Genomic DNA, 17359 nt, shown 5'->3' on the forward strand with positions numbered 1-17359 from the left:
GTGATGAGATTGAGACGCAGAAAGTGAGAGAAACAAGTGCGGCGAAATTGAAGGTAAGGTTACTAGTTAATACTAGTTGCGCCTTCCCAAACAAAGTAGAAATGCATAACTAACAAATTAAAATTAATTCACAAAATTAACAAATGTTAGCCATGAATCTACCACTCGAATAGGTCCAAAAAGAAGATACCAATTTTTTTTTCTTTGTTTGATGATAGATGTTTATCTTATCACTTTGTAGCATTGTGTTCACCTTTGATGAAATTTCCTAGATTTTATCGATAATCTTTAGAGGTAACCTTCCCCAGTACTATGCTACTTTCTTGGCCGTGTCTCTCGGTTCTTGGCAGAATAATATGTAGTATTCGTTGCTTTGGAATAATGATGTGTTGCAAAGTGGCTCTAACCTTAAACGGATTAGTTTTTATTTATCCAATAGTTTATGTTTTCACATGTTGATTGAAAATTGTCTTGTTACAGTCAACCAGAGAAAATTGAAGTCTGCATACCATTTATCCATGCATTTGATTTGAGGGCATATAACATATTCTATATGCAATTCAGATCTTGAAGTGGGAATTCACCTCCTTTTTGTTAAAAGAAATCCGGGATTCACGTGCATGCTTCTATAACAGAATCTCTTCACTAGAGATATGCTATCGTAATTAGTTTCTATTCATTTTGTTCTATTAAAGAAACCAATTACCTATTTTATAGGGATGAAAAGATCGAGTTTAAAAATATATATTCCTGGTAATCTTTTAACTTTCATGATGTTTTCAAATTCATAAACACTGCAAATGTAAAATTATAATAAAATAATAAAATAATAAAATACAAAACACCGAACCAAACATATTCCTATTAATTGTTTATTCAAACATACATGCGAACTAGAAACAACACTTTTAGTCCCTTTATGACTTTCTTTTTTTTAATTTATAGTTTGATTCGAATTTCTGACTGTATATGATAGGATGGGACCAAGTTCAAAACAATGTTTGTTATGTAGGCCAAATAGTAGTTAACTGAAAACATAATTTAACTGCTATATAAGAGTGAAGGGTTCCTGAGGAAACGGATAGGAATTGAAGTTGTTGAAATGAAAGGGTGTTGGTTAGTTGGGGTGTTGATTGTGGTGGGGTGTGGCTGCTTCTTGGGCAGCGTTGGGGTAGAAGGGTACCCTTCTCAGGATCTTATAGAGAGATTACCAGGGCAACCTAATGTTGGGTTCAAGCAATATGCAGGGTATGTGGATGTAGATGTCAACCATGGGAGAAGCCTCTTCTACTATTTTGTGGAAGCTGAGAAGGACCATCCAAACAAACCCCTCACTCTTTGGCTCAATGGAGGTTCGTAGTTCGTCACATCACCCCTTTCCTATGCTTAAGGAATCAACTCATTCTTTACCTTTCTTTCTTGTTCAATTTCAAGTTTTTCCACACTTTGACATCATCATCTCTAGTTTGTTTCTGTTTCACCTTCATTTTAAGGTTATCTTATCTAAGTTTTTCCATGTTCGTGTTTCTAAAGCATAGGTGGTTGGCATTTATCTTTCTTTGTCCCTACCAGTTTAGGTTCTGTCTCACTCGATAAAAATCCTGTTTGCTAGGACCCCCCTCATAGACAGATCCTCTGGATCAAAATTATGAAAAAGATGCAACAGTTTTCTTTTTCTTATTTTGGAAAAACAAAAAGAAGAAAAAACTACAACAGATAAATCAAATGCTCCTAGCTATTATTAAGGTTTGTTGGCATATTTTACAAGACACTATAAAACTGTCAAACTGCTTTAACTCAGAGCAAGTACCATTGTTTTTCAGGCCCAGGATGTTCCTCCATTGGAGGAGGTGCCTTTACTGAATTGGGTCCCTTTTATCCCAGAGGTGATGGACGTGGTCTTCGAAGAAATTCAATGTCTTGGAATAGAGGTATACATATTATATATGACAATTTTTTTTACATCGATTTTTCTTGTGATATTGGAGAATAATTTGGGTTGTTTACATTGATTCCTGATTCTGACATTGTGTCTTTTTCATAGCATCCAACCTCCTTTTCTTGGAGTCCCCAGCTGGAGTTGGTTGGTCATACTCAAACACAACTTCAGATTACAACTCTGGAGATGCATCCACAGGTAAACAGAGTCACCAATTAATATATTTTTTAATATCTCAGACTTTTATTAAGGCTGAGAATGAATCTATTTGGTTATCTTTGCATAATTTCAAACTCGTTTTACTAAGTTGAGCTTTAACAATTTTTCTATTTTTGGCAGCCAATGATACGCTTCTGTTCTTGCTGAAATGGTACGAGAAGTTTCCTTCTTACAGATCAAGGGAGCTGTTTCTTACTGGAGAAAGCTATGCAGGTCCAACCAATAATAATCTCATCCCAATTTCATAATTATTTTTATTGAATTGAAACTCCCAAAGTTGGTCTCGAGTTCCAAAATATTCCATATAATAGTACATTAGATGACGTGATTGTGTTAAGATTAAACTTTTTATTCTATTGTTTATGCACATGCAGATAACGTAATGTCATCATTCCTAACAGGGGTCATGATATAAAATTATTGCACTAGATTACCTTTTTGTTTTCCTTTTGGAAAAAGTTCTTTTGCCCTCCTCCTGCAAAAAAAAAAAAAAAGTATATATTTTTGTTTGTTACTGAGATTTAAATGTTATGCAGGACATTATATACCACAGTTAGCCAATGTTCTTTTGGACCACAATGCTCATTCAAATGGTTTCAAATTCAATATTAAAGGAGTTGCTGTAAGACCCCTTTGATGCAAAGTCTTTTGGCATTAGTTTACTCACTTATTTTTCTGCTACCGATGTTTTAATTTGAAAGTTATTTCACTCCTTCCTCGTTTGTTAGATTGGAAACCCACTTCTGAAACTTGATCGTGATGCACCAGCAACATATGAATACTTCTGGTCGCATGGAATGATCTCCGACGAACTTGGCCTTGCCATTGCGAATGATTGCGATTTTGATGACTATGTCTTCGCTGATACACACAACGTCTCTAAATCATGCAACAATGCAATAAATAAGGCAAATGAGATTGTTAGCGATTACATAAACTCCTATGATGTGATTGTGGATGTTTGCTATCCCTCCATAGTTGAACAAGAACTGAGATTGAAAAAGATGGTACAACGCCTCTTTCATTTCTGTTTATTTTAAGATGATTATAGTTAGATATAATGTAAGATTATAGACTAAACATTTTTTATTACTGTAATGCAGGCTACTAAAATAAGCATAGGTGTAGATGTATGCATGACTTATGAAAGAGCTTTTTATTTCAACCTCCCTGAGGTTCAGAAGGCTCTGCATGCAAACCGTACTAATCTTCCCTACAACTGGTCCATGTGCAGTGGGTAAGCCATTCATATCCTAGGAAAATTCTAATGATTAATTTGTCAATAACAATCTCCAAACTGAGTTAATCATGATAAACACAAGACACTGCATATTTCACATTGTTTTCTACTTTCGTTACTGATGTCTCTAATCCCGCATTTTCTTCATTGCAGTGTCTTAAATTATAGTGACACTGATCCTAATATAGACATGCTCCCAGTTCTCAAAAGGATAGTGCAAAACCATATTCCAGTATGGGTTTTCAGGTAAACTAATTTCCTTTATGGAGCATTAACAATGATGTATGGTAGTTAGCTGTGGTACACTAATTATTAACGTTAAATTATGACAGTGGAGACCAAGATTCTGTTGTGCCATTACTAGGTTCTCGAACACTCATTCGTGAACTAGCCCACGAGCTAAAGTTCAAGACTAAGTCCCATATGGAGCATGGTTCCACCAAGGGCAGGTACAAGGAAAAGAAAAATTATGTAACTTTTGTTGTTGTATGTTATAGTTCCCTGTGCTAATTGATGTTAACTTGGTGAGATTTGTTGAATAAATTTATAGGTTGGAGGTTGGGTAACAGAGTATGGAAATTTGTTGACTTTTGCGACTGTAAGAGGAGCTGCTCACATGGTACCCTTTGCACAGCCTTCAAGAGCACTCCAGCTGTTTAGTTCATTTGTGCGTGGAAGGAGATTGCCCAACACAACACACCCTTCAATTTACGATTAACTATGAACATTGAATGAATCTGCTGTCTGTTCATTCTTAGATTTGAAAAGTTTTAGCCTAGAAGAGTAAGTAGTGAGTGAAAGAGAAAGGTGTGTGTGTGTGTGTTTGTCTCTTAGGCCATTATTTATCATTTGTATGGAAAAAAGAGGGAAGAAAACAAAAGTAATAAAGATTCCATTCTTCTAGTCCATTCATTCCCTTCCTAGCTAGCTGCTGCATTCCATGTTCTTCATTCCTTACTTCCAACCTCATTCGGCCTTTATTCCTAAATCAAAGTTAAACTATAACTTACTTTGTAACATCCCATTTAACAGTCTAAACCATCAAACAAAACATTGCATATCTGATAGTTCAAAGCATAGAACCCAAAATATAAACAGTATGTTACAGTCATCCCACAAAAACTTGATAAACTGCTATACAATTTATATACACAACTTGCACTAGAGTTTTCAAAAGAGAAAACACAAGTCTAAACTAAAAACACTAGAATTTCCATAGAACTCTAGTGTGCAGCATTTCTTCCTCTTCCCTGCACGGGGCTAGCTGCAAGCTCTTCAACTGCTCACACCAATCAGGTGATCATGGCAAAAAATAACAGACACCAAAAAGAAAAGAGACAAAATAAGGGTAAGCTAATGATTTAAAAAGAGAACTTAAATGAATTTTATAGTTAATAACATACAAAGAGCACAAATAATCAATTAGTTTCACACAAATTAATAATCTAAGACCCACTTAATCCGGATTCATGCATTGAAGTTGGATCCAGGCAGTTGTGCACTTGTAGTGGCATCTCATGCTCTGCAGAGCGACAGATACAGAGTAAAACTCTACCACATACAAGGTTAGTCCGTTAACACCTATGGTCAAGGAAAAACCCCTAGGCTAGGACCTCCTGCTCCTCTCACCACATACCCCATTCCTCTCTACTTGAGAATTTGAATGGTTATTAGAGCGTCAGGATAACTGCCAAGACAATCCCTACCTCAATGCATACACTACCACAATCATTGCTAATCCTCCTTAGGTTAGCATCAACCAATCTCAACTCAGTATCATATAGACAGTCTCATATCATATACTCATCATTCATAATAATTAAAAAGCTTCCATAACTACAAAAATATCATTCAAATCACTCAAGAATGCAAGTTTCAATTTCGTACTTACTCGCCCAGCTAGTATCACTCGCCCAGCCACTGGCTGATGCTCGCCCAGCTAGTAGCACTAGCCCAGCCACTGGTACAGGTATGGAATTTCCCCCTGGAAATTCGCCCAGCTAGTACCACTCGCCCAGCCACTGGCCTATGCTCGCCCAGCTAGTAGAACTCGCCCAGCCACTGGTCCAGGATTGGAATTTCCTAACTTGAAAATTCGCCCAGCGAGTATTACTCACCTAGCGAGTCTGCGAATTTTCGTAATTATACAGATCAACTTATTGGCCCAGTGAGGATGCTTGCCCAGCGAGTAAGCAAATCTACACAATTCTACAGAAGTTGATTTAAGCAAAATTATACTTATTCAACCTATCCATACAACCTCAAAACCTTTATAGAGACCATTTGAGTATCACACATTAATTCTATCAACATAATCACACAAATTGCATCCAATTGCACCTATAGCATACAGTTATTCTCAAACATCAGATAAAACCTAAGTATTTATCATTTTCAAACATCACAACCCAGTCCACATATCAAACACATTAGTCAATTATAGAATAATCATGTAATAACATTTCTAATAGATTTGTGAGACATGATAAATATTAGCTTCCCTTACCTGAGATACTATACAGATAGTTCACAGAGAGTCCAAATACACTTCACAACCCGACAGAGTCCCCAATTCTCCCTAAGAACAACAAGAACATGATCAGAGTGCATTAATAGAACCACTGATCAGTGGAAAAAACATAAGGAGAACTCAGAAGGTACATGCAGTCTAGAATGATCCGCATGCAATGAGATTTAGACAAAAACAGAGAAAAGAGCAGAAAATCAACTTACTCTGTTTGAGAAATTGATCGGACAGAAACGTAGGGCGTGTCGCAGGGATTCCCCTAGCGGTCTCTGATCGTTGAACAGATGATTACAGGAGTCAGAAACTTAGAGAGAAAGCATAGAGAATTTTAAAAACAGTCCTTAGAGAGATAAAGTGTTTATAACTAATGAAACTCGTTTATTAGATTTTTATTTATATTTAAGATTTTTAACAATAAAATAATCGAGTTCCATTATTTTTAAACACTTACTCATTCTAAACTACTATTTTCTAGGTTCTCACATACTTTCAGGTCTCAATTCAACGACGATTAAAAAAAATAGACTTTTTAAATTTAACTCGACTAACTTAATTAGCAAGATAAACAAATTTAAGACTTAATTAGCAAGTTGAAGGGATTTAAACTGAATTGGAGTAGAATATCCTATTAGTAACCATATTATTCTATTTATCATTTTATTATAACTTTTCAAATATAACTATTTACTGTGTAGGTTAATAGTTTAACTTTTATTAGTAATGTTTAAAAAATTTATATATTTAATTAATTTATTTATTTAATTATATAATAATACTTTATAAAATAAACGAAAACTTTTGTTGTATTGTTATTAATATATAACTTATATCGCATTAAATATATAAAATAAATTAAAATATATATATTTTAAGTGAATTAATTTATCTAATCCGTTAAATTAATTTTTTAATTTTTAAAATATAAATTGGATTAAGTGACTTTTAACCCTGAATTGTAGCATGTGAACAAAAATAAAATATTTATTTGAATTTGATTTTTACAAGATTAAGACCTACTAGAACAATCAGAACTGATCCGGTCAAACTCTGGGGTTCCTGGCAGAGTGTTCTCAGTATGATAATTTCATCAGGCTGATTTATAATGGTTATCGTCAATGATTTTCTAAATTATAAGTATTATATGAAGAGCACAAAAACCGGTGTTACATTGAAACCATATACTAATATTATACTACTGTTACTTTCGTTCCACACATCAAGTTTTTCGAACTGTCCAGTTCATGTCCAGTCTCAGTTAGACTGATTTTATATGGATTCAAATTAAATCAGACTTTCTGGAATATTTGAACTGCGACAGTAGAACTGGCAATGCTATTATATATATACATATATATATATATATATATATATATATATATATATATATATATATATATATATATATATATATATATGTATATATATAATAATAAGATCAAACAATCATCATTAAACTCAAACAAGAGTTGTTGATTAAGACACATACATTTATTTTCTTATTGCGTAGAACAAAATATGACAATACTGTATTGATGAAAATGTGAATTACTCCTTTTATTATAGATTTAATTATACATGACACTGAAATTAACATATTATTGATTTTATTATAATATAATTTGTCACTTAATCAAGAGATCAAAGGTTCAAATCCGATTAAGTTACATTATCGCATTAATGTTGAAGAAATTATATATTAAAATTTATGAAATAAAACGCAAAGGAGGTTAATTACTTTAATTGTTAATAGAGTTAAAAAAAATTATATTTATATACTAAGAATATAATTTATTTTCTTATTGTAAATGAAATATTCATCTTTATTATCTATATCAATATATAAAGATATTCTCTCTTGTATTCACATTTCAAAATACTAATTTTACCATTTAAAATATAATTATTTATTAAATTTTTAAAAATTGACCCTTACTTTTACAAACTTTTTTATAACATAGTCTATGTATATTCTTCTCTTTTTTTCTATTTATTAATAATTATTCTCTCATCTTTTCTGATATATTTAACTTTATTTTTAATAAATATAATTTTATTTTATATATTAACTTAATAATATTATATTATCATCACCTACTAATATAATATTACGTATATTTAAAAAATGCATACACACAGGCGCAACAACGTCTGTATATACGCTAATATCTAATAAAAAATATTTAAATTTAAGTGAATATATATATATGTGTGTGTGTGTTGAAATAAGTAAAAGATATATTAAAGGATAAAATATCTTTATGGTTCCCAAAATTTATAAAAAATAGTATTAAAGGAATAAAATTCAAATATGAGACAATGGCCAAAGAATAAGAAAAAAAAAAAGCCTAGCTAAATTATCTTTTAAAACTTATATAGATTTATAGTTCAATTATGGGTTAAATATATTCTTTTTCTAAATTATTATAAAAAATAGTTAAATTAAATTACAAAATATTTCGTCTCTATTCTTTATAAAAATCGTAAAAATCATGTAATATAATATTTAAAAAAATATTTTACATGAAATTATATAAAATACGTTTTTTTTATAATAATTTAGAGACGAAAATATTTAATCATTTAATTATTAAGTATTATATTTTTATTGAGTCTTTATCAAAAATTTGTTTTATCAAGTGATTAATTTTTTTTTTCACCTAACTGCTTTATTATTGATTTGATTTTGTTGTTAACGTTATTTTTGTTTTTCTCTTTTTAACACGTTGATTAATTTGATTTTTATTTATTCAATCTTTTCTGACTCACCAGTCAATTCACTCTTAAAAATGAAAAAACAAAATGAGTTCACCAATAAATTAAAAAGAGAAACTGAAAAGAAAAAAAAAATTGTTAAATGAATTAAGGACCAGAAAGCAGAAATAATCCACTAACAAACGAAAAGATGGAGTAAAAGTTAAAACATAAACATTTAATAAAACAAATATTTTGATAAAATCATAACTAAAAATATTTAAATTTATAAATCACTTTAAGATCTGGCCCTAAATTTGTTTAAACTTAGTTAAATTAAAAATATTTAAACTTATCTGACCCTAAATTCATTCATTAAAAAATGGTTCTCCTATAAGATCTGACTTAGAAGTTATGTTTGTGTTTGGGCGCACCAACCTGGTGCGACGTCGCTTTCTCATTAACCCTTGACCACACATGCTATCACACCACTTTTGTTGGCTGAAACGTTGGAATATGTCTTGTGTGAGGTTGTGCTCGTCGATTTCATTATTGGTTGACACATCACGTGGAAGCTATAAAACTTCGACAACACATTGTTGGCTTTGGGGGTTCAGATATAACATCGTATAGTTGGAACTACTGCTTTCAAACCTAATATTACTGTCACTTAACGATTCTATTTACCAAAACAGAAGAATACAACCACTTGAATTACCCATTTATGGTACCACATAATTAGTTTATAAGAGACTTCCCTACGTTTAAGATTTCTATATAAATTAAGAATTGTCGTGAAGAGATGAAACAACACACGACCAAACCTATTTTGTTAATTAGCTGTTTCTGTTGTTGCGTGTGTATTATTCATTGCTATCTCAGTCAAACCGAATCATCTCACTAAAGACGCGAAAATTGTCAACAAGTGTCCAATGTTCACAGAAAGGAATTGAGTTTGACACAAGCCAGCTTATTATTGTTGTTCAAACTTACATGTTATGATCCAAGGGATATAAAAGTAAAATAAGAAAAAATAGAACTCTCTTAGGGAGTTTTCGTTAGTTAACTTCGTTATTTTATTTCCAGAATTGGGTCAAACTTTCTCATCCACTAAACTCTTACCATAAATATTTATTTATTTATTTATTTACCTCGATGAGTTAGAGGACGAAAAATAACATAAGAAAAGTTAGGAGGTTGTTTCAGTAACTTGGTTCGTTTCCTGATATGCACCGACAGATTTTATTATGCATTTACCGATGATTCCATGTTTATTTCAAGTTCTTCCTTTTAACGTAGCCAAACCAACCAAGCTATTCCATCCGGAATATGTTCGTAATGACCAAACTGCCCCTAACTCCACCAACTATATTTCCACTTTTATTTTCCATGCTGCAAATACAACCTCCACCAACTTCTTCAACCCCAACCTCCACCTTGTGCATTAAAACCCCCACCCCTCTCACCTCCACAAACTCTATCTTACATTTCAGTTTTCTCTCTCATCACTCTGCAATCCTATGTCTCCAAACTTGTTATTTTCTTGTCTTGGATTTATGTTATAATACTTATGAATGTTCTGTTTTTGTGTTAAGTAAAATGGTTTCCCTAAATTTAGACACTGAAAGTAGCTTTGTTTTCGTCTTTTGATAAACCAAAGTAGCGTCCTTTTTTTCACGTTTCCTTCTTAGTGAACTGCCTAGAAGTTGGAACGTGAGTGATTAACTTTACAGCCCGCGAGTTTTTTTTTTTTTTTCCTGGGTACTTTTACAATGGATATATGGAATAGTTGGTGGGTTTTGCAAATTATGCAGTTGCTGGGTTTTTTTAGTTTTTGGGTTTCATTTGCAAAGTTTAGGACTTTATTGTCAAGAGCTTTTGGTTATGGTCACAAAGCTATGAAGGGTGATTGCAGTGCTTGGATCTTTGTTTCCTCCAATGGGTTGGTCAAAGTTGGTTCTTTCCTATTCTTCCTCTTGGTCATTTCCTGGGCTTATTTATTTGCATTTCCCACTTCTCCCACAGTGATTAAGAGTTATGAGACTTCCAACGGTTCTTACTCACCTGTTCAGAGTCATGATATTCCCAACAGTTCTCACTCATCTATCCAGAGTCATGATATTCCCAACAGCTCTCACTCTTTTGCTCAGAGTTATGATGAGATTTTGAAATCCAATGTTTCAATGGACACATGCAATGTGTTTGAAGGAAGTTGGGTAAGGGATGATAGCAACCCTTTGTATGATGCTTCTCACTGCCCCTTTGCAGAAAGGGGTTTTAATTGCCTTGCTAATGGGAGAAAAGATAGAGGTTACACAAAATGGAGGTGGAAGCCTAAGAACTGTGAGATTCCAAAGTTTGATGCCCGTCGAATACTAGAACAACTTCGTGGGAAAAGGGTGGTTTTTGTTGGTGATTCGTTGAGTAGGACGCAATGGGAGTCCATGATATGTATGCTAATGACAGGAGTTGAGAATAAGAAGAGCGTCTACGAAATCAAAGGAAACAAGATCACAAAACAGATAAGGTTTTTAGGTGTAAGGTTTAGTACTTTTGATGTTAGAATTGATTTTTATCGATCGGTGTTCCTGGTGAAGCCTGGTTCTGTGCCTAGACATGCTCCTCAAAGGGTGAAGACTACGCTCAGATTGGATAAGATTGATGATATTAGCAACGAGTGGATTGATTCTGACTTTCTTATATTCAATTCAGGTCACTGGTGGACACGGACTAAGCTTTTTGACATGTGAGTGACTTCATTCTCCAAAGAGTGATATTATTTGCATTTTTGTTTAGATAGTACAAATACATTTTAATATCTCGTTTTCTATTTCTTTTTATAATTTACTCCTCATCGGCATGCTTTATGATATATATTTTTTACTTTATTTTGATCTTTGTATCCATAGAATGCATGTTTTACTGGAAATTTACAAATCTTACCTTCACAAGAATTACAAACGATAGGGAAATGGATCAGCTATGGTTTTATTTTTAACTGCACCTACTGCTGTCATAATCCAAGAGCTGAAAATCTGTCAACATATTTATTTTAATATCTTAACATAAAACCAATAAATAAATAAAGAGTGATGATACACAAACACCCCATTTTCTACTATACACCTATCTAGCACAATAAAATAGCATTTTTATTTAAAATATAAAATAATTTGGGATGAATAAAGTAGAAAAGTAAAGATATTAGTATTTTTATTTTTAGGTGTTAGAAAGGTACAAGAAAAATTGACAGGTGTGTGTATATGTAAAATTTTCCATGAATAAATAAGGGTGGGGATCCTCTGCAGTTTTTAGTCCAGAACATAGATGTGCCGGAATTTCACTGTTGGGTGTTCAAAAGATATTCAACTAGCAATAGCTTTTCTTCAAATGGTAACCTCATCCCTATGGTAATTTTGGACACTTGCTGCAGTGAAATTTTACCTTTCTGAATGTTTTTCATGACTCGTGAGTATTACTGGAAAGATCTTAAAATTGATCACATTTTGTCTGTCTCTAGAGTACTTCTGGTCATGTTTGAAAATTTTTAATTAATAGTATTACTTGTACAAGCCAGTTTATCTAAAGAAAAGCAAAATCTCAGGTTTTGTAAGATACCAAATAATGATGTTGGCAAGGTTGCGGTGATTTTGGTGTTCATTGTTCTTCCGAAGAGATGTATATATGCCATCAAAAACTGACAAATGAAATCATGTCTTATCACCAACTCTCTTATGAGACTTCAAAACTATAATTAGGCTTATCTGTATTGGTATGATGATCTCCGATGAACAATTGGTCATTGATCAGGTGTATTTGTAAAACTGGTTTTGACTTAAACTATAGAACTTGTTGCCAATCAGAATATTGTTTTTTTATGAAGACCATCTGTTATGAACCATTTGGTGCTAACATGATCTTCAGACAGGGGGTGGTATTTTCAGGTTGGTAACTCGCTGAAGCTTGGAATGTCAATTAATTCTGCTTTCAAAACAGCACTGCTCTCGTGGGCATCTTGGGTGGAGAATGCAGTTAATACAAACAGGACAAGAGTTTTCTTCCGCACCTTTGAATCATCTCATTGGAGGTGGGTTCGGCACCATAAAACTTCATTTCTTCATTTACCATTCTTTAAGCTTCTGGCAACACTGTTAATCATTAAGATGGTTTTTGGTTTTTGTGGCAGTGGACAGAACCATAATTCTTGCAAAGTGAGTCAAAAGCCATGGAAGAGAACTAATGGGAAGGAGAGAAGTCCAATCTCAGATATGATCAACAAAGTTGTGAAAAATATGAGTACTGGTGTGACAGTTTTGCATGTTACACCAATGACTGCATATAGAAGTGATGGACACGTGGGGACTTGGAGTGACAAGCCATCTGTGCCCGATTGCAGCCATTGGTGCTTACCTGGTGTTCCTGATATGTGGAACGAAATTCTCCTCTCATATTTGTTGCCAAAAGAAGAAGCAAATTAACATGAGAGGGATCTAACATCTAAAGCCATATATAGCTTAGTACTCAATTCAACTCAACACCAACCTTCTTTCCCTTTGAAGTCAGAGGGACCAAACTTGTAGGTAAATAAATACCATTCCACTGTTAAAACTACTGATATTACTGTTATTAGTGGAATAATAGCATCTGTCTTTTCTATAACACCATCTATGTGTAAAAGAAATTAGGATGTGTAAATTCACGGTTATAACAAGTTTTAAATAAAAGTGTAAAAGAAATTGTGAACATTAATGTGGATAACTTGTTATGAATTATTATCAACAAATTAATGCAAGGTTTATCCAAATTGATATGGAAAACTTAATATTATTATTGATTAATTTTATATAATTATTAATTAATATCATGAAAATAAAATACACGTGTGTAGTTCCTTAGTATATAATTATTAAAATATCATGAAAAGAATGTTTCCACAAATATATTTCTTTCCTCAAGAAAGAAATCTCAATAAAATTACCACAAGAACAACTCATCCAAAAACGGCATTTTATTTATCATGAAATAGACAATTGCAGCAGCAAAGCCTCCTATCGTTCTCTACATTCAAACACAGACAAATTCTCACAGATTCAATAATCCAAAGGGATTAATTATACATAATCTTTATTTTCTTCTTTTGATAACAAGAAAGAGAACAAAGTCCCTCTGCAGGAACTATGTCATCATTGATTTTATAGTTCTACTCTCCCATACGGATAATGCATCTGATGGACTCCCCTTTCAGCATGTAATCAAAAGCTTTGTTAATTTCTGAGAATGGAACGGTGTGAGTGATGAATTTCTCCAGTTCCAATTCCTGCACATAAAGACACATCGATTTGAATGACCTTGCACACCACACGAATCAATATATATACATGTTTTTGTGTGTGTATATAAACTTACCCCATTCATGTACTTCTCCACAACTGAAGGAAGATCAGTGCGAGGTTTGTAGTTACCATAGAAGGTACCCTTAAGAGTCCTCTCGTTCAAAAAATTCACTGGATGAGTTTTGAATGCATCATCTTTGTTTGGCACTCCAACAAGTACAGCAACACCCCAACCCTGAAGAAATAATCAAGGATCAGCCTTAGAAGCTTCACATAAATTTCTTAGCACTAAATAGAGTAAGCAAGGTATGATTTACGTACATCGTGAACACATTCGAATGCTGACACCATGGCCTGAATGCTGCCAGTACATTCAACAGCACGATCCACACCCCCATTTGTCATTTCAGCAATTACCTGGAAGCCAACATTCACATCTCAATCAACCTCAACAAAATAAAAAACAATTTGAAAAAAAAAAATAACAGCTTTAAGATACTAACCTGTTGTACGGGTTTGTCATGGTCTTTTGGGTTCACAAATTCATTGACCCCAAACTTCTTAGCTGCAAAGAAGAACAAAAATGAGAGAAGCCATCCATAGTGAATATCCATTTAATATATGTTTAGCTGAATTCCTTCATTTATTGGAGGAAGAAACCACTCTACCTTCTTCAAATCGGCTTGAAACTAAATCAACCCCAATGATTCTTGATGCACCGGAAATCCTTGCCCCTTCAGCAGCCTGTGATTTGATCAAAGAACAGGAATTGATATTGTACTTTCATCATTTGCATAAAAACTACAATGCTCAGACACAAAGGCAAGATTAACATACAGCAAGGCCAACAGCTCCAAGTCCAAAAATGGCAACAGAAGAACCAGGTTTTGGTTTTGCAACATTGACAGTAGCCCCAAGACCTACAAGAACAGATGAGAAAAACTGTTTATTTGATGTTCTCTAACATTATTGTTACAGACTATGTCAAGGCCAGGATTTTCCAAACCTGTGCATATTCCACAACTGAGAACACAAATTTTGTCAAGTGGGGCAGCAGGGTTGACTTTGGCAACACATCCGGCATGAACCACAGTGTATTCACTGAACGTAGAGGTACCAACAAAATGGTAAATAGGTTGTCCCTTTATAGAAAATCTTGTTTGACCATCATGGATCATGACACCGCGATCAGTGTTGATCCTCAGCAGATCACACATGTTGCTCTCCTCTGACTTACAATGTGCACATTCCCCACACTCCCCTGTAAACACAGGAAGAGCATGGTCCCCGGGTTTCAGATGAGTCACACCCTCACCTACGCTCTCCACAATCCTGAATAACAGCATCAAGTAAGCATCATTGGTAAACTTCATTAATGTACATAATCGAAAAACAGAATGTTTGATCCAATTAGTGTGTGGAAACCAAATAGACTTCACAACAATGAATCAATAGCCCAAAGATTGATAATTTGAGATTTTGTGCGGAATATTCAGAAGAGAAACATACCCTCCAGCCTCATGACCAAATATGCGAGGAAACAATGGTGTCTGGCCCTGAATCGAGAATATAAGAAAGGAAATCAAGTTAAATTTGTGAAACCCAATTGAATGTCTTGGTACCTATCAATTACTTGATCTATTTCCTAACCTTTTCTTAGATCGGATTAAGTATATTTGGTGGATCATAATGGTAAGTGGAGATGAGGTAAAAAGGTGTCTTACCTTGGCTTCCCAGAAGTAAACATCAGTGTGGCAAAGAGAGGTGTAGAGGATCTTCAAACGGACTTCACCAGCCTCTGGTGGTGCCACCTCTACTTCCTCCATCACCAGTGGCTTCCCTGCCTCCCATGCTACCGCGGCTGCCACATTCATGCATTTCAATCAACCCATTTACTTGGTACATTCAATTCAAACAAAAGACAGTTCTTTTATAGCCGCAAACAAAATTTGAAAACCAAATGTGCACTTGTTGATTGCTAAATAAACACAACCTGTCCTTTAAACAAACTTGTATAATACCATTTACCACTTTGAAATGGTGGGCAAACAAGATTTCAAGATCCAACAAAACTGACTCCATAATTCAAAGCTGAGAAAGGACCCAACTTGTAGTACCCACAAAAAGGTGTAAAGAATAACGGGTTTTTCGTATAATTCGATGTGCCCATCACATGAATGCACCGCCAAGATGTTAACAAATATGAAAAACAAAAACTTTCTTAAAAAAAACAAAAACTTTCTTAAAAAAAAAAAAACGCCGAGAAGAATCTAAGCTATGCATAACACCAAAACTGAAACACAGAAAAGAAGAAGATGAAAGTGAGAAGAAGGGTGGATGAGTTACCTTTGCATTTGATGACCTGACCAGCTGTGCTCATAATGACTAATGATAGTTGGTGAGAAGAAAAGATGAAAGAACAAAGCAGAATTGATGAATTTGTGTTGACTGTGACCTTGAAGAAGAGAGTGCAGAATATGTTTATATAGCCTGAGAGAGTGATATTGAAGGTAGATAAATTGACAATACCACTCTGGTTATGCTGTTGTTTAGTATTCAAACGGCGCCTTTGATTATTATTCGGACACAGTTCCACGTATCAGTCACCCCACAACACAACAAAACAGCTCCTGGTTTTAGTTTTAATTTTCATAAGTTGTTTCTGACTTGTGACACCAAGTGGCATGGTCACTATTATTCTACTACTCTCTCTAAACCCAATTTCTTAATTAGGGGAAATAGGAAATGCAATTAAATACATATTTTCCTTCTAAAGCCATAACTTGTATCCATTTCTTTCTAAAAGCTGTTTCCTACAGTGTTTTTTTCTTTTTTAGGTGGACATGATTAAATTTAATTATAGTTTAAGTTTTAAAATTTGATAAACAAAATAAATGTCGGGTTGTATCTTGAACGACTCCACATATAATATTTTTGTTTTGTGAGAAGTCAAATTTATGAATATGAAATTTAGTTTCTCAATTTGTCAATTTGATGATTAATTATTATTTTGAGAGATTAACTTAACTTAGAAGAATCTGGTTAATCTAAATCAATGTACACATAAAATTCATGAATATGATTATACAATGACTATTACATAGAGTAAATGGTACATTTATTTAAACATTGGATAATTAATATCAAATGTTTATAGTATTTAAGATAAAATTAATTGTTCGATCTCTGTAATTGAATAAACTTACCTTCCATGTTTTTGTATCTAAAAGCTATGTCCCTTAGTCCTTTAATTATTGTACATTATGTTTTAATATATTTTAACTCTCACTGATTTGTACAGTATAGATATTAAAAGTTATTGCAGGTGATATGTATAGAAATTAGAAGAAGATATATAATATTTGTGAGATTAAAATAGATGTTAATTTTGTTGCAAATTCAAATATCGA

At 33.4% G+C, this 17359-nt stretch overlaps 3 protein-coding genes and 1 long non-coding RNA gene across 4 annotated transcripts; 2 read left to right on the forward strand and 2 right to left on the reverse strand.

Moving 5' to 3' along the window:
- The first annotated feature begins 974 nt into the window (after positions 1 to 974).
- LOC114162652 (serine carboxypeptidase-like 42) lies at positions 975 to 4306 on the forward strand. Its single transcript, XM_028046610.1, is given in 11 exon segments — positions 975 to 1352; positions 1824 to 1931; positions 2045 to 2137; positions 2279 to 2371; positions 2695 to 2780; positions 2887 to 3165; positions 3262 to 3395; positions 3552 to 3644; positions 3731 to 3810; positions 3813 to 3847; positions 3949 to 4306. Coding segments are annotated over 11 exon segments (1419 nt in total). The 5' UTR covers positions 975 to 1102; the 3' UTR covers positions 4117 to 4306.
- Positions 4307 to 4422: 116 nt separating this feature from the next.
- LOC114162653 lies at positions 4423 to 6257 on the reverse strand. The gene is made up of 3 exons (XR_003599269.1): positions 6132 to 6257; positions 5905 to 5976; positions 4423 to 4677 (listed from the first exon to the last, which is right to left on the reverse strand). It is a non-coding gene; the product is annotated as an uncharacterized LOC114162653 (long non-coding RNA).
- Positions 6258 to 10008: 3751 nt separating this feature from the next.
- Positions 10009 to 13359, forward strand: LOC114196263 (protein trichome berefringence-like 7). Its single transcript, XM_028086851.1, has 3 exons — positions 10009 to 11362; positions 12545 to 12703; positions 12803 to 13359. The coding sequence occupies exons 1-3, from the start codon at positions 10389 to 10391 to the stop codon at positions 13092 to 13094; spliced, it is 1425 nt and encodes a 474-aa protein (XP_027942652.1). The 5' UTR covers positions 10009 to 10388; the 3' UTR covers positions 13095 to 13359.
- A 247-nt stretch (positions 13360 to 13606) lies between these two features.
- On the reverse strand, positions 13607 to 16582 carry LOC114164576 (alcohol dehydrogenase 1). The gene is made up of 10 exons (XM_028049295.1): positions 16296 to 16582; positions 15674 to 15810; positions 15459 to 15505; positions 14956 to 15281; positions 14787 to 14869; positions 14618 to 14693; positions 14453 to 14514; positions 14271 to 14366; positions 14023 to 14184; positions 13607 to 13933 (listed from the first exon to the last, which is right to left on the reverse strand). The coding sequence occupies exons 1-10, from the start codon at positions 16327 to 16329 to the stop codon at positions 13817 to 13819; spliced, it is 1140 nt and encodes a 379-aa protein (XP_027905096.1). The 5' UTR covers positions 16330 to 16582; the 3' UTR covers positions 13607 to 13816.
- Between the last annotated feature and the right edge of the window lie 777 nt (positions 16583 to 17359).

The sequence above is a fragment of the Vigna unguiculata genome, chromosome 9, assembly GCF_004118075.2.
Source record: "Vigna unguiculata cultivar IT97K-499-35 chromosome 9, ASM411807v1, whole genome shotgun sequence".
Taxonomy (NCBI): domain Eukaryota; kingdom Viridiplantae; phylum Streptophyta; class Magnoliopsida; order Fabales; family Fabaceae; genus Vigna; species Vigna unguiculata.